Source organism: Acipenser ruthenus, chromosome 31 (assembly GCF_902713425.1).
Source record: "Acipenser ruthenus chromosome 31, fAciRut3.2 maternal haplotype, whole genome shotgun sequence".
Classification (NCBI taxonomy): domain Eukaryota; kingdom Metazoa; phylum Chordata; class Actinopteri; order Acipenseriformes; family Acipenseridae; genus Acipenser; species Acipenser ruthenus.
Genome location: NC_081219.1, coordinates 5,306,186 through 5,328,239, shown reverse-complemented (window position 1 = coordinate 5,328,239; position 22,054 = coordinate 5,306,186). Strand labels below are relative to the sequence as shown.

The window sequence follows — 22,054 nt, the reverse complement described above, 5'->3', positions numbered from 1 at the left end:
AACACAGAATATAGTCGCTGCCATTTCTTTTCAGCTTACATCGTGAAATGCCCCTTCATGTTAAAGGAAATATGCAGTTTACAGGTCTAAATGGGTTAAACTATCTGTTTAGTAAAGCTGAGCATTAACGTATTGCTAAATGTGGGAGGTGTCCATACTGTTTGCACTTAGATGACAATAATTCTTATATTTTTTTCTAATTATAATGCCAATTATTTGCCACCCCCCCCCCCCCATTTTTAGTATTTCCAAAGAAATGTACCCTCTTTTGCAGCAGCAGTTCTCCACACAGCTCAGGAGAAGTGAAGGTCAGTGGCGTCCTCCTATCCCAAAACCAAGCCAAAGACCTCTTTACACCCAGGAGCTCCAGAGCACAGGTCGGCGAGCTCACCATCGCTTCCTGTGGAATCCCCCTCTTGACTGTATGACACCTTATGCACCACATGAGAAGACCAGCAATCCACAGCCAGAACACTCCCCTGACTATATGACACCCTGCACACCACATGGCCATGCCTTTACCAGGTGAGCAAATCGGGAATCCCAACAACACAATATTTATGGTCACTTTCAATGGTGAGGTCCAGTAATTTATATTAAAGTCCATGTTTTATTTGCTCCTTTTCACAATTCCCACATTGGCCATAACTGTTTTTTTAGCTCCTGGTTTTCATCTAGTTATGGCAATTGGGCTTGATCAAGAAGTGGCAGTAAAACTGAGGTTCCTTTTGCTATAAAATGCAACAGTCTGGTTTACTGGTAAACCACTGCAATTGTTGTAAACATGTGCTGGCTAACCAGCAAGAAAACTATTTAATGTGTTTTCTAATGCCCATATATTGCCAGTCCCCAGGAAACTAGCTATTGCTAAAGATATACACACGTTTTACATACTCTAACTTGGCAATGGCAATTCTTAATTAGTGCAGCTGTTGTTGTCCACACACCAACCACAATGCCCATTTGGTGGGGTGCATAGGAACTGCCAAGTCAGACGTAGGAGGCACTGATAAAAGTAATTTAAATCAATTTACAAGGAATGAAAAATGTGTCACATGGTAGTTCTACTTTATTGAAGGAAACATGTTATATACGTAGAAGCCACAAAAACATCACAACACACAGAGAAACAGATAGAGGAATACATGTTTTCAATGTTTCCGGGAGCTATTTAGCACAGTTACCACAGTAATATAAACAAGCATTACCACAAACCTTATCACCAAAAGAACATAATATCACTTTTTGACAAACTCTGAAATGTAAGGACATGCTAAGTGTTACATTTCCCTTTGAAAAACAGTACTAACACTGCAGTATTTTGGACACTTTAACTTTGCAGTAGTACCTCAAAATACCTGTAATTCAGTAATACTGCATTTTTGCAATTCTTGTTTTGTTTCTGTTTTTCATTACATGCTGTGACAGAGAAAGAATGAATCTTGGTTATAAATCTCCCTCCTGACCTGTGCGGGCGCTGTGTAAAGGGAACAGAGTGCCCCAGACTGGATGGTCTGACAATTCATTCCAAGGGAAAGGTGGAAGTCGGCCATCTAGAAAGGGGGCGGAGCTACGGTACACCAAGTGATCACCCCAGAAGGGAAGCGATGTGGCAACCACGGATTGGAGGAGAAACGGCTGCACTCGCTAACCAAGGGGGCGTGACTGATGATACAAAAGGGGACGTGGCTAAGCGATCTGTTCCTTTGTTATGGTTCCGAGCAAACCCATGAAGGAGTGAGTGTTTAGTGTTTGTTTGTTTTGTTGTTTCTAATTATACTCGTTTGTTCTTATTAGACGACTAACAAGTACCGGGAGCTGTCGCTTAAGGCCAGCAGCAACCCGGACAACACTGCACTACTGAACACGAAAAAATTGTATTTCACCACTTGTACATTAGCACTCGACTTTATGAAGCAAAATGTGTTAATTCTGTAGAGTGATGCAAAACCTTTGGCCATAGCTGTGTATATATATATATATATACACACACACACACACACACACACACAACAGTGGATGTCAGTCATCTGCATCTATCAATCAGTTTGCTGCTTCACTGTGTCACTACCATGCATCCTCCCTACACACATAAGGTAAGATATATAATAACATAAAAGTACATGTATTGTGTTAGTTTTTGTGTAAAATGGTTCTCTAAAACATTTTAGTAATAATTAGCTGTAGTTGGCACTAGGACTCTTTGTAGGGGGAGGGGTAGTAGTCCTTTTTTTGCATCTTGGAGGTGGCAGTCCTGCGCCAGCATTAGTAAACACAAACTGAATGTGACTTTCTGCACTGGTCAGGTGTAATCTCTTGATCATCCTATTGCAACATTTTGTATAAGTTCATGGTTCCTTCTCGCTATGGTTTTATAAAGGGTAGATGTTGGGAGCTCAGCAGCAGCTGGTCCAGCCCAGGTACAGTAACTTACTCAGGTTAAAGGAAGCGGCGCCACACATCCAATGGGACTTTAGTAATGCTGAGGCTGCAGTATAACTGCATGGCTTAAAATGACATGTTTAGCAGTAAAACATGTGGATTCGATATTTACATGGTTTGGATTTGTGTTGATGCTGGATTTGTCTATGATAACACGGAATAAACATAGATTTTTTAGTTTTACGCTTGGGGATGGGCAAAAAATATGCAAGGCTTATTTTGTTTGTTTGATAATAACCAAATACATGTATGATATATAAACATTAACACAGACAACTTTGCTTTAAACTTACATAAACATACATGTCTAATAAAACTGCTTCCGGTATTCAAGTTCAGTTTACTTCACTATTCAGAGCTGTTCAAAGATGCCGAAAACAATAAAAATCACCCCTAAAGATCGGGTCAACGAGTTTGACAAGGACGAATTTCACGTCAATGGTAATGTGCTGTTACACTCGTAGGCAGACCATTAGAACACATGGGAAGCGCTATACATACATTGAATGCAAGGAAACGTAAACAAGATGAGGCTGAAACAGCAGGGCCATCGAAAACACTGAAACAGACCGCTGTGTTTGGATCAGTTCAGCGTCTTACTGCCAAAGAACAGCGTGAAACTGTTGTTTCAGATTTTGTCAAAATGTGTGTAAAAGCCGACATTCCTCTGTACAAAGGGGATCAACCGGCAGTTGGAGATTTTTTCAGCAAGCACATTAGGGAGGTGGTGCCATTCCAAAGTCAGACCAATTGGACTGGAATGCTGCAGCTCTATTTTAACAATAGCCATCCGGATGATGAAGACTAACTCGGAGTTGAACTAACATGATTTTTTTTTTTTTTTAACAACAGGGAACTATTTGTAATATTTGAAGTAAAAAAAAAAGTATGTTTGTTTTATGATTAATGATGCTGGTAAGCTTGTAACTTGCTTAGAATTTGAAAGTGTAACCACTTTATTGTATTTATTTATTTAGCAGACGCATTTATCCAAAGCGACTTGCACATGTTACACTGTAATACAAGGTTACAGTTCAAGAATAATTAAAGTTATAAACTAAAATACAACACAAAGAGACAACAAATGTAACAACAACAACAATAAATGCTTCCTGTGTTAACATGTGGCATTGCCACATTGTGTGGTGCTATAATTGCATTACTTGCCAGTTTTTAATTTAAACTGGTGTTATGCCTTGCCAGGTAAACAGTTCCCGGGAGAGCCCAGGAGAATGCATCAGAGATTTTGCACACAACTTCCGAGCCATGTGTCTGAAGTGGAAGCCAGACATTGTTGAAACAGAGGTTGTGAGACGCATTTTAAATAATACCAACCCTAAACTTGCCAGCTGCCTGCGTAGAGCCGTTAGCACTGTACCTGAATTAGTCAGGGTAGGTACCATGGTGGAGAGAGACTGGTCATTTCAAAAGGAATACTGGGCTAAAATTAACAGCAAGGTCTCAACAGAAAAACCTGAGAAAGACAGCTCGCCCCTACCCAAAGAAAGCAGCTGACATCAGTGTCCTACAGCATGTCAAGAGATCAAGACCTGAGTGTGAACATCATGTCAAGCCTACTCTACTTGTTGTGTAAATAGCTGTTAGAGATATGCATGGACCTGCACTGTTGGACACTGGGTGTACATTCACTCTGCTGAAGAAACAGCTTTGGAACCAGGTACAAAGACCTGAAGACACCCTTATACCATGCGAGGATCAAGCTTTTGTTTTGGCGGATGGCCAAACACATGGTTTCCTGGGTAAGGTGCGTCTAGCATATAATTTCCATGGAGAACTATGGACTCTGGATACCTATATCATGGATGACATTCACCTGGCTTTGGGTTTGGATTGTCTGTGTAAAACCAGTACTGAAATTGACATTGTTGGAAAGCAGTTTGGAGTTAAAGACCAAAATAATTATTCATGTTATCCTTTCCTGAAGTCTGCAGAGTGGAGGCAGCTGTGGAAGGTAAGAACAGTTCCTGATACGTTATCTTCAGTCAGTGTATACATGGCTATCTCCCACGTCGCTGACAAAGCACTTAACACTGGATCCAAGGATGTGCTGTGTGATGAGGCAAAATGCATGGTGAAAATATCTGGCATTGCACAAACACATTGTAGTCTGCCATGTGACCTTGAGTCATTAAAGAAGCAGTGGCCATCCGTGTGCACAGTCCAGCTAGGCAAGACCATCGTAACCAAGCATGTCATTTACACTACTGATGAGTTTCCAGGACGTTGTAGAGCCTATAGAGCATCTCCACAAAAAAGACTGCTGATACAGCAGCATCTTAAAAAAATGAGTGAAGACAAGGTTGTGGAGCTATCATCTTCATCATGGAGTGCCAGTGGTCCTAACTGAAAAGAAGGATGGGACTTACTGCTTCTGTGTGGATTACCGCCGCCTGAAGGGCAAAACTCAGTTTGACGCGCATCCCATGCCAAATGTGCATGACATACTAGTCACTACAGGGAGTAGCTGTATTTTGTACTTTGGACCTTAAATTGGGATATTGGCAGGTAGCCATGGATGATTCCAGCTGACAGAAGACTGCTTTTACCACTCCATTTGGACTCTACCAGTTCCGTGTAATGCCGTGTGGGTTAAAAAATGCAGCAGCAACGTTCCAGATATTGATGGAACAGGTCCTGGGAGAGTTAAGTGGAAAGTTCTGTTTTGTATATATCGATGATATAATTGTATACTCACCTGATAAGACCAAGCACTTTGAAGATCTTGGGCAAGTATTTAGCAAGCTCCACCTAGCTAATCTTACACTCAACATGGCAAAATGTCACTTTCTTCAACGCAGTCTCAAGTTTCTGGGCCATGTGGTATCAGGAGAAGACTGCTGCTGACCCTGAGAAGGTGGAGGCCACACAGCAGTATCCAATTCCCACCAACCTAAAGGCTGTAAAGAGTTTTTTAGGTTTAGCAGGCTGGTACCACAAATTTATTCCCCATTTTGCAGACTTGGCAGCACCAAGAAAAAAGGAGTGCCTTGGCAATGGACGGAGGACTGCCAGAACAGCACGGAGCAGCTAAAGAATGCCCTGCAAGCTTCTCCTGGGTTAAGTCACCCTGATCTAAACAAACCTTTCCGAGTGTACACAGACGCCAGTGAGGTGGGACTTGGGGCCATTCTGGCTCAGAGTGTTGAAGATAATTAACATGTCATTGCCCTCACATCCCGGATCCTCAACTCGGCAGAAAAGAATTATTCGACCTCGGAGAAAGAATGCTTGGCAGTCGTCTGGGCAGTGGAGAAGTGCTGCCACCACCTGGAAGGTATCATATTCGAGGTGGTTACTGACCATGCTGCTTTGTCCTGGGGTTTTAATATACCAAAAACATCGTCCAGGCTTACAAGATGGACATTGCGTTTACAACAGTTTACCTTCAAGGTAATCTACAGGAAGGGAAGTCTAAATCTGGGGCCTGATGCTCTCTCAAGAGTGCCTGTGCAGTCTTCTACCTTAATGGCAGTGTATGCTGACCAGTCCAGCTCCATCAGTAAGGATCTGCCGACGTCACTGGACAAAGTTGCGGCCACACGGTCCAAGGATCCTTATATCACGGACATCAGACATACCATCAACACACAGACTCCTTCCAGACAAGATCAGATTGCCTTCTCCATCATGCAAGGGCTGGTGTATAGAAGAACACCAGTCTCACATGGCGGGCAACAGTTTCAGTTGGTGGTACCAAAGAGGATGACTTCAGCGTTCCTGGATTACTATCACGACAACCCTCTTGGAGGTCATGTTGGGCGCCTTAAGACACTCCTACGTATCCTGGAGAACGAATGTTGGCCTGCAGTTCATCAAGATGAATATTGTGTTCAGTTCTGGTCACCTCGTTACAAAAAGGATATGTCTGCTCTAGAATGAGTGCAAAGAAGAGCAACCAGAATTATCCCAGTTTTAAAAGGCATGTCGTATGCAGACAGGCTAAAAGAATTGAATCTATTCAGTCTTGAACAAAGAAGACTACGCAGTGATCTGATTCAAATCCTAAAAGGTATAGACAATGTCAACCCAGGGGACTTTTTTGACCTGAAAAGAAGCTGCTTGATGAGATTCTGGGATCAATAAGCTACTAACAACCAAACGAGCAAGATGGGCTGAATGGCCTCCTCTCATTTGTAAACTTTCTTATGTTCTTGTGTTCTTAAGATACCTGGAAACATATCAAAGAATGCACTATGTGTCAACAATACAAACCTCCCAATAGTAAACCAGCTGGGTTCTTACAATCCACCTCAGTCCATGAACCAGGAGAGATGCTGGGCATAGATCTCATGGGACCATTTCCCCTAAGCAAGAAGGGCAATATGTGGCATTGCCACATTGTGTGGTGCTATATAGTACTGAGGTTTTGTTTCACTTCAGTGAGTATTATTTCATAGTTCTTTTTATCTTTTTTGCTCACCTTTTTTAGTTTTCTAATCAGGTAAACAGTTTAAAATTAAGTTAGGTTCTTTGGGTTGTTTTTTTTCGCTAGCCAAGGTGTTTGTTTATTTTTGCTTTGGGAAAGTACCAGTTTATTTTTTCAAACCTGCTGTTTTACTGCTTTGTATCTTCTGCTTACCTGTTCGGATTTGTCAGTCTTCAAAGCTGAATCAACTTCAGCTCATCTGATCGGACAATGTTTTCCTTTCCTGGACTTGGGTGAGATCTATCTTTTACAACCATGCTTGGTGGATTATAATGATCTTTTTTCCGTTTTCTTTGGATATGCATATTTTTTTTCCCTTGGTTAAACTAATGAACGGTTAGTTTTGATCTTTTGCTTTTTACGAAGAGGATTTTTCAGACTTGGCTTCGTGTTGTCAGACTTATAATTAATTGATTTGTTTTTTTTATTTGCTTATAAGATCTTTACTCAGCTATCTCCCAATTAACCATGGGTACGCTATATATATATATATATGTTACAATGAGCTAAATGTGTGCAGAGGATATTGGGTGTACTATAAGGAACGCTGAGTATTAATAAATATGTCCTACCATTTTTTGCATAACAATTTGAACACTAAATTCGTTTTTTGTGCTGTCATACAGACCTTCTGTACCAAATTATTTTATTTTTTGGTGCAGCAACCTGTTCTTTTTCTGGGAATGGTTGGCTGAGGGATTAGGTCTGTTTGTTACAAACTATTACCCAACTGTACTGTTTTGTGTGTCTTATAATGTGGCAGGGAAAACTCATTTCTAGATATTTTATTTTACTTACAGAATAACTTGGATTTTTATTTTTTTATCTGAGAATTTCATTTTTTTTATCTAGGATCCCTGCAAACAATTGAGTTAATGATAATATACAAGTGCAGTAAGGCATTGCTGCTTCCATTTGTCCTAGAACCGAAGTGCAGAAGTTATGCATTAATTTGTCAATTTATCAACTAACATACAAAAGATTAAAAAGTGCTTGGTGACAGGGGGGACCTTGACGACTGATAATCAACTACTGTACAAAGTTGATCTTGTATGTTAGTTGATGGCCATTGTCCCAGGCATAGAGGACCTTTTCTTTGGGATTGTAGTCAATCTGAGTGGTGAAGGCATACTCGTTAGTAAATGGCAGTGTGGGGGTGGCCTCTGTGTTTGTGTGAGTGTCGTACGCGTAGGAGACCTCGCCCTCCTTCTGGTTGTAAACATCCACGGCGTACAACACCCCACAGATGATAAAGCAGTTGCCATAGGAGTTGCGCTTCAGGCCTGTCTTCCATGTGCTCTCCTTCTTAATGGAAAGGTCGCTTGGGTCCAGCTTGCTGATGACAATGACTTCCTGCTGGGAGTAGTCGTAATCGATGGCAGGGTAAATGACCCACAAGCCACTTTCATCCACTGCAAAGTCAATGTCAGAGTGACCCCTCCACTTCCAGGGGGTGGTGTCCTCATACACAACGTCATGGAGAAGGGTCCAGGAGGCCACATATTTCATCTTTAGGTCATACTTAATGATGTTTTTGGTGAAGGCTCTGTTGTAGTAAAAGGCTCCATTGTAAACGACGTGGCCTGTGCCGATCCAGTTATAAGGCAGCTTGTACAAGTTGCTCCAGCGACCTGATCAAAAATGAAACAGTGATAGATTGTTAAGCTGCTGTTGATGATACACTTTGTATCAATTAAAAGAAGGCCAAACCTACCAACACAAAGAAGCAATAAGAGAAATATCTGAAAGAAAAATGATTTGAACATTTTGATACAGCGTTTCTTATAAATGTTTGCTGCAGTACACCATTGGAAAACATATTCACTGGGTAGTAAACCATAGTGAATGCAAAGAAAAAGTATGGAAAGAAAGAGCAACTCAGTCTGGGCATGCCATGTCTAATGCATTCTTCTTGTGTTAACATTCACTTTGTATCAGTTTCTGTCTCAGTTAGATCCTGGTGACTTTCACAAAAGCAAAACATGTATGTGGCCTCAGTAGAGCTCTCAGGATCATGTCTAACCCCCAAGTACATCTGTTACACCACATTGTAACCATTAACCTTTCCCACTGCAACACTCTAGTGGCTGTAGGAAATACCACCATTGTTCTATGTGGCAATGCTCACTGAATTACTGTATTTCTTAAGAAGAATACATTAGTTAAGACAGATAAGTTCATTTCTGCAAATAAACCCTTTAATAGTTCCATTGAAGGTGAAATAACAAAAGGCAAAACATCATAGTTTATTTTTAACAGTTGGTGTGTAGGCAAAATCCCAATCTTTAGACCCTTGTCCTTAAGAGCAGTGAAGGGCAAATGTATTGTAATGTATTGAATTAAAATAATGGTTATATCTGTAACAGATTAACCGTATTTCAAATCAGTGTGGATATCATTTACAGTCCTTCCCTGTCTGAAAATAGCATCTAGCTTGTAAGGAACATACCTCTGTCTATTCATAATAAGAACTGGATGTGAGACATATGTGTGCCTCCCTCTCTGGTCAGATTAACTCCTGGTCACACAGACCAGACTTCAATTATCTTTTACATGAAAAGTTTAATTCATGTCTAGCTGAACCACTACACTAAGATTCCATTCATCCATTCATAAAAAGACCAGTCCACAGGACAACTGTGGGTGCCTTCACATCAGCCTCAAGGCATACTAAGAGTACGGCTCTCAGCAATTTAGAGGGTTCACATTACACAATACAGTGCTTGTAAATAGTCAGAAACACAAAAGCTTAGTCTCAGCCAGTGGTTCCCACATTATAGAGGACCACAACCAATTCTGGGTTTGTTTTGACCAGGCCCTTAATATTTATTTTAAATCTGCACTGCTTTACTGTGCGCATAATGGGTTTTCACTGATTCAGAGCTGTTATTATTATTATTATTATTATTATTATTATTATTATTATTATTATTATCATCATCATTATTATTTTTTAATTTAGTGTCCAATTATAATTTCCCCCCGATTTTCTCCCAATTTGGAATGCCCAATCGCTTTTCTCCTCACCGCAGCAATTCCCCACATGACTAGGAGACCCAAAGATTAAGTGGGCATCCTCAGATCCCATGACCAAGCCAGCTTCTTTTTTCACCCAGGAACATGAGAGCGGATGTCAGCGAGCTACCGACCTCAGTCATACAGCGCAGGGTTACGTCCTGGCTGTGTGAAGCAGGGTGAGTCACACAGTGCAGGGTCACGTCCTGGCTGGGTGAAGTAGGGTGAGTCATGCCTGCAGGTGTCTGCTCTGAGCACACTGGGCACCTAGAGAAACAGCCCCTGTCGGTTTTACCTGCCTAACCCACAGGAGCGCCTAGGCCAATGTGACGTTCCCTTCGGAGTCCCCACCGAAGACCAGCCTACTTCACACAGCCAGGACGTGACCCTGCGCTGTGTGACTCACCCTGCTTCACACAGATAGGATGTGACCCTGCGCTGTATGACTCACCCTGCTTCACACAGCCAGGACGTGACCCTGCGCTGTATGACTCACCCTGCTTCACACAGCCAGGACGTGACCCTGCGCTGTGCGACTCACCCTGCTTCACACAGCCAGGACGTGACTCTGCGCTGTGCGACTCACCCTGCTTCACACAGCCAGGACGTGACTCTGCGCTGTGCGACTCACCCTGCTTCACACAGCCAGGACGTGAACCTGCGCTGTGCGACTCACCCTGCTTCACACAGCCAGGACGTGACCCTGCGTTGTGCGACTCACCCTGCTTCACACAGCCAGGACGTGACCCTGCGCTGTGCGACTCACCCTGCTTCACACAGCCAGGACGTGACCCTGCGCTGTGCGACTCACCCTGCTTCACACAGCCAGGACGTGACCCTGCGCTGTGTGACTCACCCTGCTTCACACAGCCAGGACGTGAACCTGCGCTGTCTGACTCACCCTGCTTCACACAGCCAGGACGTGAACCTGCGCTGTGTGACTCACCCTTCTTCACACAGCCAGGACGTGAACCTGCGCTGTGTGACTCACCCTGCTTCACACAGCGAGGACGTGACCCTGCGCTGTGCGACTCACCCTGCTTCACACAGCCAGGACGTGACCCTGCGCTGTGCGACTCACCCTGCTTCACACAGCCAGGACGTGACCCTGCGCTGTGCGACTCACCCTGCTTCACACAGCCAGGACGTGAACCTGCGCTGTGCGACTCACCCTGCTTCACACAGCCAGGACGTGAACCTGCGCTGTGCGACTCACCCTGCTTCACACAGCCAGGACGTGAACCTGCGCTGTGCGACTCACCCTGCTTCACACAGCCAGGACGTGACCCTGCGCTGTGCGACTCACCCTGCTTCACACTGCCAGGACGTGACCCTGCGCTGTGTGACTCACCCTGCTTCACACAGCCAGGGCGTGACCCTGCGCTGTGTGACTCACCCTGCTTCACACAGCCAGGACGTGACCCTGCGCTGTGTGACTCACCCTGCTTCACACAGCCAGGACGTGACCCTGCGCTGTGTGACTCACCCTGCTTCACACAGCCAGGACGTGACCCTGCGCTGTGCGACTCACCCTGCTTCACACAGCGAGGACGTGACCCTGCGCTGTGTGACTCACCCTGCTTCACACAGCCAGGACGTGACTCTACGCTGTGTGACTCACCCTGCGCACCACGCGGCTGCGCTTCTACAAGGTGAGCCACTCGGGGACCCTCTACATTTATTAAGTTCTGATTGAAATAAAAACCTCAACAGTTACTGTTATCTTAGGTCCAGGATTGTGGAAATCTGTTTTGAATTTGAAATCCTGAGCCCTCCTCATTCAGATATTTAGGTATTTCGTGACATTTCTCAATACTGCGTCACATTCGAATGCCACAGCATCATCCTTCATAAACAAAGAAGGGAGTCAGTACAGTTCTAGGGTTGTATGGCTTTAAGGAGAACATGGCTGTCGTTAGGTCATTTATGTAATATAGTCAGCACCCGTTTATCCACCTCTCATTAATCCGTCACTCTCATTTAGCTGTCGATCAGCGCTGTAACAGATTGATTTCCACATCTGGAAATGTGTATCATCTGTAAGAAATTGCTACATTAAACAAGTACCAACAATACTAATAGTAGCTTAAACATTAGTTTTTGTGTAAAAGGTATGTTTAGATTCATGTAAGATCACTTAAATTAACACACAATTTGTTTTTCACTCTAGGAAAAGCTTAATAAAGCTTGCCCTATGTTTGGTAATATCTATCTGTTTTCACTATGTTTTATTTAAATATATTTAAATGAGTTGAAACTGGTCATAAAATAATTGCCTACCTTGTTTGAAGTTTTCCAGATTCCTGAACTCCACAAGGTTGTTGCCATAGTAATAATTGGTAACGTAGATCTTTCCGTCCTTGGCCAAGGGGTCTTTCATCCAGGCTCCCTCATTGCGTCCATAGCTGTGGTGTCTCTCAGGCAACTCTATCGATGATATGGTCCCTTCACACTCCCCATCTTTAAGCACTGAGAACAGGAAGGCACATAACATGACATGCCTATGCAATGCAATGACTTTATGATAAAGATGATATAATGAAGGCAGCCTAAGGAACTGTGTGGGAAAATGGCTGTGCTTTACCTCTGTTGAGAGAGCCACTGGAATTGTCTACATTCTCAAGGACAATCATGACGGTTGGCGCTGGATTCTCAGTGGTGGTGGTCGTGGATACAGTGGTGGTGGTGGTGGTTGCCGTGGGAGCAGAGGTTGTCGTCGTGGGAACAGCGGTGGTGGTGGTAGTGGTTTCTGAGGGAACTGCTCTTAGATCTTCAGAGTTGTTGAGCATGTGAGGCCTGTCCTGAGGCTGTAACTCTTGCACTTCAGAACGGGAATGAGCTTTCGCTGTGTTCTCTGTGGAAATAAAAAAAAGAGATAAGAGATATTCCGCTGTGTGTGCACGTGGGGAAAACAATCAAGATTAAAATATCTGACATGCAAGGCATAGCAGAAGTGGCTCTAATGTTTACTTCTACGAAACTAGACCTTGATAACATTAGCCAGCCTGGAATGGTTAAACAGCAATGTAAGTTTGGACTTAAAAAACTTTATTCTGCTTGGACAACATTCATTGGAAGTCTTCTGTACAGTTTAGTATGGGGTGTGGCTTCAAATTACTTATGTGGAAGCTGGAAGTGATCAAAAAATGACATGGTTGCCTATGACAAATCCGTTTTTTGTAAATCAAGCTTTTTATTATAAAAGCCTCAATTTTTCTTGATTTTTGTATGCAAAAGCGTCATACATCCAGGCGTGGAATGCATATGATAACAATTTAAATTCCCTAATGTCCCTAGCTAGCCCAGAAATACTGCATTACAGTGGCACTGTGAGCTGCAGGAAATAGATCATGTACGTGGTTTGCACAGAAGTCACTGGAAGCCACAGTCTGGGACTAGACAGTGTAGAACCCTGACATGTTTGAAAGACCTTTGATAAAGACAGTATAGAACCGTGACATGTATGAAAGATCTTTGACAGACAGTATAGAACCCTGACATGTTTGAAAGACCTTTGATAAAGACAGAAAAGAACCCTGACATGTTTGAAAGACCTTTGATAAAGACAGAAAAGAACCCTGACATGTTTGAAAGATCTTTGATAGAAAGTATAGAACCCGGACATGTATCAAAGATCATTCAAATGTATCAGGGTACTATACTGTCTTTATCAAAGATCTTTCAAACATGTCAGGGTACTATACTGTCTTTATCAAAGATCTTTCAAACATGTCAGGGTACTATACTGTCTTTATCAAAGATCTTTCAAACATGTCAGGGTACTATACTGTCTTTATCAAAGATCTTTCAAACATGTCAGGGTACTATACTGTCTTTATCAAAGATCTTTCAAACATGTCAGGGTACTATACTATCTTTATCAAAGATCTTTCAAACATGTCAGGGTTCTGTACTGTCTTTATCAAAGATCTTTCAAACATGTCAGGGTACTATACTGTCTTTATCAAAGATCTTTCAAACATGTCAGGGTTCTATACTGTCTTTATCAAAGATCTTTCAAACATGTCAGGGTTCTATGCTGTCTATCAAAGATCTTTCAAACATGTCAGGGTACTATACTGACCAGATTTGTTTATAGAACTACCTTGTAAAGATGTGTTGCTAAAATGATCAAACGTACAATCAGGAGGATCCTGCTAAAGCTGCTCTGAATTATCACATTCAATCCTGGTTCATGCTTCAATCAAATGGCCGTCACTCTTGCTGATTTCTAGTCTCTAGCCGTACACCTCGCTAGTCATCTGAGGGAGGCTGATAAGCAGAGTTGAAGTTGTCTCACCTGTAGCTGGTCGTGGTGCAACGCTGTCTCCCGGTAGTTGCAAGTAATAAGTCTCACCCGAGTCTAAAGATATTTCAGAAATAATCTATTGAAAAGATTTAAGCAAACGTAGAAGGAAAACGTTTTACTTTAACTAAACTAGCTAGCATCCAATGCTTTTCTTAGAGCCATTCATTATACACTATGGGCAGTCAGTTTTTATCTCAGGTAGCAGAAAGGGATATGATCAAATCTAGCACCCCTCTCGCATGACTGATTGGTATTCGGATGGGGTACTGCATGTATTTGGATATTAAACGGGTGAGATGCGATATAGAGGTTTATACCAAACTGGCAGTCTGAGGATACAAAGACGGGGGTGAATCCCTTTCATTTGGAACAGAGAAAGAATCCATGGAATATTAAACTGAGATAATGAGTATTTGTCCTTCACATTTCTATTCTTAGTGTAGTGAATAGTTATACTGAAAATGTTTAATGAAAATGGCCTGAATGTTCAAAATTGTTATTTAAAGTTGTTGCCATGGCGCCTTGTACAGACAAACCCACTTACGGAAATATCACCTTGCTTATTGTCAGTTTATTATCACTATTTTATAAAAAAAACCATATGTTACATGTCCTCACTTGTTGCTACAACCGTTTAAATAAAAATGACAGACAGGTTATTTTAACAGTTGTAGCAACACGTGGGGATGTATAGCGGGTTCCGGAACCCCGCTACTTACTCTTTAATATTAACTCACAAACCCGCTTACTGTCACAGCTTGTGCAGTCTGTCAAATGCTGCGTGAGCGGCTTTATTGAGTAGCCACAGGATACAGTGCAGTTACAAACTACATGAAGGCTTTGTCAATTTCTTGGCCAGAATGAATTTAGTGACTGGACTTTATTTAGTAAGACAGAAAAAAAAAGTTGATGTAATTTCTGTGTGATGCCTCAAATAATGACACACTGTACAGTACAGTTCTTTTTTTCTAATGTCAGAAATTGCAGTATACTGTACTACAATATGGAAAATTATGTACATTTTTTATATAAAAATTGTTTGCATTTGTTTACATTTGCAGTAAATGACACAAAACATCAATCTCTTCTAATGTCAAAAATGATACTGTAATAAACTACAGTACATTTTTTACTATGGCCAGTTTAATATGATGAATTCTGCCTGCATGATCGTGATGTAAGTGGGTCTGTCTGAATTGGGATACCGGTAGTTCTGAGCTTATACTCAGGGTGATTACGGAGGTCATTTCTGTTTGTATTCCATACAGTATTACCTGTACCAGTCTGAATCTTGAAATAACTGCATTTTAATTGGTTTCTAGAATATTTTATAAAAACAAACTTGGTTGTATGGTTATTTCCTGTTGTTGTTTCTTGCTGCTTAATTAGTTTGGATAATATTATGTTTTAATCTTAGAAATGTGAATATCATTTTAAAGCAAAAACATGCAATTGCATATAAAAATAAAACTTCAACTGGCCTAGGGGCTCGCATCATATTCACAAATGTCCACCGTTCTGTACAGTTGTATTACCAGAAATCTTAATGCGAGTTCTACCATATTTCACTACATTCAGTACAATTCAATGTATTCCATTTGTATATTCACTGTATAATTACTGCTCTAAGGTTACACCCTGTCAATAGCCATATTAATTACACATAAATGTACAGTTGCAATGTGGCAAATACTCTAATTACCACTAATTTCACTTTTAACGAACATAGTTTTAACAACCATAATCCAAACCTTAAGCCATGTTGTATGTACTTTCCTTTTACAGTGTCAAAGCACTAAGATCAACAGCAGACAGATTAAAGCACTGTGACAGAAATACAATGACTCTTGGTTGTAAATCACCCTCCCGACCTGTGAAGGCGCTAAGCAGCGAGAACAGAGTTCCTTTGACAGGCTGGCCTGACAGTTCTTTCCCAGGGTTCAAGGGAAGTCGGCCAGCCAGGAAGTGGGCAAGACTCCGTTGCAATAACGCATTGACCCGGAAGAGAAATGACATGGCAACCGCAGATTGGAGAGGCGGTTACACTCGTTTACCAGAGGTCATGTGTGACGGCATAAAAGGGGACGGAGAATCGTAATCTGTTCCTTCGTTTTGGTTTGAGCTTTAAACCTGTAAGGACTGTGAGAGACCCCATGAGAAATAACGTTTTGTGAGTGTTTTATTTGTTTGTCTGTAATTGTCTTGTTTTGTAAATTACTAGCCGGCTGACACGATTCCGGAGCTGTCAGCAAGGGCCAGCACCAAGCCGGAACAGTACTGCATGATTGTCACTAATAAACTGCATCACCCACCATGAGCACTGCTGCACGCACCCAGGACTGGTGACCGTGTTAGTATTATTGTGGGGCGGATATTTGTGTTTATTGTTTGGGACTGTAACCCATTGTTATCTACTTTATCACGCACTGCATCACTCCTGTACCTGTACCCACTTAACCTCTTTGCCACAAGCACACATTGGTTTAATGGGAGCTAGAGGTGGTACTTGAAAAATGCAGGTAAATTGCAAAGGCTTTGTGACCTGTGATCACTCCTCAATTATGTCCACTTCTGAATAGTGTGTGTGGAAATATACAGCAAAGTCTGTTCTCAAGAATGACCCACTTCAGCCACCCGACCGTCTAGCAAAGTCTGTCAGATCTGCTGTATTTTGTACTCTTACAATCTTATAGGTCATAACAGTACAAAATACAAGATGCTGTTTTTCGCAAGCAACTACAAGCACACAATAGTGTTGTTTTGGCAGCCTCCAAAAATGCTTGTTCAAGGCGTGCTCATAACATTTATTCAAAGCCTCCTTCCTGCCTTTGTTAGAGAAGAGAGAACCGCCCTGTGTTGTTACTGTGATATGCTGAAATAACAAAGTTGCTGAAAGTAATCAGACTTCTTAAACTCGTCATTCAAACCAGAGACTAGTTGCTATTGTAGTTACTTCATTATTATTATTATTATTATTATTATTATTAGAAGTAGTATTATTATTAGTATTATTTATTGCTTAGCAGACACCCTTATCCAGAGCGACTTACAATCGTAAACAAAAATACATTTCAAGAATCACTGTACAAGTATTAATACAATTAAGAGCAAGATAAAATACAATCACTTCGGTTCTAGCAAGTACAAGTATACGACAAAATACGATTCAATAACAGAGCAGATAACAGTGTCAGTGATAGTTTCATCAGGATATAATTAAATACAAAATACGACAGATTAAATAACACTTGTGACAGATTACAGTACTCTGTAAAGTACAGGATTAAATGCAGTAAAATAGGGAGCAGATAAGCGCAAGTAAAGCGCATTTAAGGAAGAGTGATAAGTGTCCAGAGGGAAAAGAGGAGTTCTACAGGTGCTGTCTGAAGAGGTGAGTCTTGAGGAGGCGCCGGAAGGTGGTCAGGGACTGGGCAGTCCTGACATCTGTAGGAAGGTCATTCCACCACTGCGGGGCGAGGGTGGAGAAGGAGCAGGCTCTGGAGGCAGGGGAGCATAGAGGAGGTACAGCCAGTCTTCTAGTGCAGGAGGAGCGGACAGGTCGAGTGGGAGTGTAGGGAGAGATGAGGGTCTGGAGGTAGCTGGGTGCAGTCTGGTAAAGGCATCTGTAGGCAAGTACAAGAGTCTTGAACTGGATGCGAGCGGTGATCAGGAGCCAGTGGAGTGAGCGGAGCAGTGGAGTTGCATAGGAGAAGCGAGGCAGAGAGAACACCAGGCGAGCAGCGGAGTTCTGGATGTGCTGGAGTGGATGGGTGGCGGACGCAGGGAGGCCAGTCAGGAGGGAGTTGCAGTAATTGCCACTGACCGCAAACACTATTTTCTTTTACATTTTTTTTGTATCTTTATTTGCTGTACTAAATTTAAATAGTTAGATTGATTGTATACGGCAGCAAGGAAGCAGACTTAGCCTACATTGACAGACAACATTCAGAGGGTGTGTACAAGAACAGAGACTTTCTTTCATCAAGCAGAAAGAAGTTAAAATACATGAATACTGTATTTACGTATTTTCCTGAGGATTGATTTGGAACAGTGATTAAACACAGTTTGAACAATAACATTCAAGGTCCTTTACCAGAGATTAAGGCCCATATTTACCAATCAAGTTAAAGGAAATCTTTGATCCACTTTCAAATTTTTCTAATAAGTTCTAGTAACATCTAGTGCCATGTACTAATACTTACTACATACACATAGCGCATAACAATGTGCCTGTGAGAATAAAATGAAACATGTATATAACAGTTAGTTTCTAGTACAGTGTAGATCCAGTGAAGTTAATGTACCTGTATTTTGAAGTGGATTATTCTTACTGACAGGTCTTGCTTATGGATAATTTGATTCGTTATTTGTACAAGCCATTCATTCTTAAGATACAGCCTTCATTATTATTATTATTATTATTATTATTATTATTATTATTATTATTATTATTAATTATCCCAACCTATCGGAGGCCAGATCTCCCCATGGTCACAATGAGCTAGATAATGAAACCCTTTGGAACGTGTGCTAAGGAATGGCAGTACCACGCTATCCAACTGCATGATTAGTTAAAAAAATAAAGGTATGCATCATTGCGACCCCAATTAAGTAATCATTTTCTTTAAATAGTACAATCGTGTGTTCTGGTATCAGCAGCCATTACCTTACACAGCCAACACCATCACAGCATCCCCACTGTGCCCTCTGAAAGATGAAGAACATGGAACATAGATCCCCTTGGAAAATGTATAGGAATCAAGTACAAACTGTATAATTGTACTAAATTGAATCCAAATAAGATCACTGTGTTTTGTCAGCCCATTATAAAGTTTGTCTTATTTTTGCTTTATGTACGTTTCTGACATCTGATTGTGGAGAGACACTTTCCTCTTTATGCAATTTGTAAATTCAGCTGACAAACACATTCTGTGCATTCAAAATGAACATTAGGTATTCAGAAATGGAGATCTTATGTCACATTGGCTGTGCTGCGTCTGTTACAATAAGCTTGTCAGGACTTGAATTGGTCTGTCCATTCTTTTCTGACCTGTGTCACTCCTCATTGTAAACAACAGGGAATAGTGCATGCCAATAACCCAATCAACCCATTAGGTCTAAGTGTAGCAACAGGAGAAGCCTGGAATGCCAGCCTGCAGATTTCCATTCTGTCAGGAGCACAGAATGACAGGGACCTTTATCCCCATCTAGGGCACTGCTCGATGACCACAACACACCAACCACAAAGACTCCTTGTCAAAACGGTGACTTTTATTTCAGTTGTTGGGGTTTTTTTTTGGTTTTTATTTTTAAAGTTGTGCTACAACTGCATCAGGAGGACTGCAGGATGGGTTTCCACAAATTCATTTAAGTGAATTTTGGTCGTCTTGGCAATCTGTGGTCGAAGACAAGGAAAGCTATTTTATTCAAATTAGTATAAAGCTAAATCAAATACAAGCAAGTATGTCAGTGACATACATCTCCCACCACAGCTGTAAATACATAATTAGATCTATCAGTAACATGAAAAAGTAAATCACCACAACTTACACTCCCTGTGGGCACATAATGGATACCACCTTATACCCCTACTTTCTGGTATACTCAGTAAGCTATATTGGTCCCCAAAACTCTGGATTTTGCCTGCACCTTAACAAAAAAGTACCTAAACTTCAAATATGTTGGTAATGTTGCTGTAAATCTTAAAACATGCTGAGTTTGAGAACGTTTCTGGAACATTGTATTGCATTGTTTTGTAAACACATCTAAATTTAAGGTAAAAAAAAAATGACTTCTTGCTGATAGGTTGTGGTAGTGTTGAAAACTGGAGCCGCTATTTCTCAAACATGGGACCACGTTCCTCTTTAACAATGGATTTGTAAGAAAGTTCTCAAACATTCTTTTCAGTATCATGGTGTGGCAGGGCGAAAGCCCTAAAATGTAAAATTGCGTGTGTGGGGAATGTAAGGTTGGCAGGGATGGGATTAAATCTGTCCCTGCTAACAATCACAGGTGTGGCCATTCCCCAATTAGGTAATTGAGTGCTGCATGGGGAGTGGCCACATGTATAAAAAAAGCCAGACACCCTTTGTTTGGTCAGTGTACCGGAGAGTGCAGTCAAATCAGGTTAATCACGAACTGAGATCTCTGCAAACAGGCAAATTTTGGACATTGATGATAAACAGGCCTCTCAATCACACTTGACAATATAAAGGAACTTTGAGCGAACTGTCAATCATGAGCTGTGGGCAAGGCCAAGGAGTGGCCCAGAGATGAAACCAACCAGTGTTTAGGCATGTTGCATGGCGTTAAACCATGAATTTAACGAGTCAATCAAAACGTGTCAAGGTTTAATTCAAAAGACTGGAACAAGGCCTTAAACTATGTCCGGAAAGTGGTCGGAAAAAGAGGCAGAAGTGTGTCTAAAAGTGGTTCTGGAAATGAGGTTCTAAAAGTGTCTGAAATCTGTTCTGAAATCTGCTCTGAAGTGGGAAAAGAATCAGATACGAAAATGGTAAAAATCATGTCCTCAGAAGCCTAAAACAAGGTCTGAAGAGGGTCCTGCTTTCTGCCCTGCAAGAGACTGAACCTTGAAACAGGACACAACAAAGATTCGAAAATGTTTTTTTTTTTTATTATTTTGCTAATTGAAATCAACCACGAAATGCAGTAAAGCAACTAGCCAGCAGCTGTGCCTCTGGAAGGTCCCTTAGCCATACGAGAGAATTGTAACAAGAACATTTTTACAAACTACGTAACTTTTCAATTGCAACACATTCTTTGAACATTGAGTTCTGTCTGATCAACGGAACTCATTCCGGTTCGAAGTCTTCGGACAAGTCAAAGAAAATGTTGCAAGACTATCAGAAATCAACAGCTGCCTCCCTTTGAAAAGAACTATTATCTTGTTGCGAGCCGGCGCAATACAATGCCTACAGCAAGCAACGTACCATCTTCTTTTCCTTCGGTAGAGAGAGATGGGAAAATCTGCAGTGTTCTCATCACCGGAAGACTGACTTCCTGGTTAAAAATCGATAAATATTCAACATATCAAATATAAAACATTTTATAACTCAAGAAATTAACTGTAGCTAAAGCCATCAAGTTAGTGGATACATTGTTCTAGGAATAGAATAAAACTTCCTGTTTTGGAGTGCAAGAAATATATTTTGTTTGTTGAAAATGTGTAACTCAAAGGAGTAGACTAATAAATGCAGAGAATTTGATCTTTGGCCCATTTCTGAGTTAATTTGAAGGTAGATTCAATTGAGATTGATAACATGTTGTCAGTTTGGTAGATCATGTCTAAACTAAATTAACACGGTAAAAATAATTTGATAAATTAGTTATTGGAATGTTGGATTCTGTTCTGAATGGCAAGTTGAATAATTCTCATGCATTTTTATATGAAATCTGATTGATTACAACGAGAAATGAGTATTGAAAATACTAATGCAAAGTGGACACTTTGTGTGATGAGCCATAATTAATATTAGTATATTACATGTATGCTAATAATGTTGTGGTCATTGTAATCGTTTGATCATAGAAATCAATGAACTGTATACTATTCAAGAATATCTCTAACCAATCACCTTTCCTTTCTGTGATATTAGATTAGTTGTACACCCTTTTTATTCTTAAAGAAAATCTTGTTTTATATTTCTGACAAGTTATGTGACTGTCGATTATTGTCAAGGGAATTCGGGTTCCACATTATGCAGAACTCAAAAGGTGTAATATATATATATATATGCCACAACATCTCAATGGGGTTTAGGTCTGGACTTTGACTAGGCCATTCCAAAACTATAAATTTCTTGTTCTTCAACAATTCTGAT

At 41.2% G+C, this 22,054-nt stretch overlaps 1 protein-coding gene across 1 annotated transcript in view; it reads right to left on the bottom strand.

Annotated features, from left to right (window-relative positions):
* Positions 1-1,051: 1,051 nt before the first annotated feature.
* LOC117396760 (olfactomedin-like protein 2A) overlaps positions 1,052-22,054 on the bottom strand; it is a 91,954-nt gene continuing 70,951 nt past the window's right edge. The window contains exons 6-8 of the mRNA XM_059005443.1: positions 12,489-12,758; positions 12,185-12,373; positions 1,052-8,520 (exon numbers count right to left, since the gene is read on the bottom strand). Coding sequence (XP_058861426.1) covers positions 7,919-8,520; positions 12,185-12,373; positions 12,489-12,758 — 1,061 coding nt within the window. The 3' untranslated portion in view covers positions 1,052-7,918. The remainder of the gene's footprint in view (positions 8,521-12,184; positions 12,374-12,488; positions 12,759-22,054) is intronic.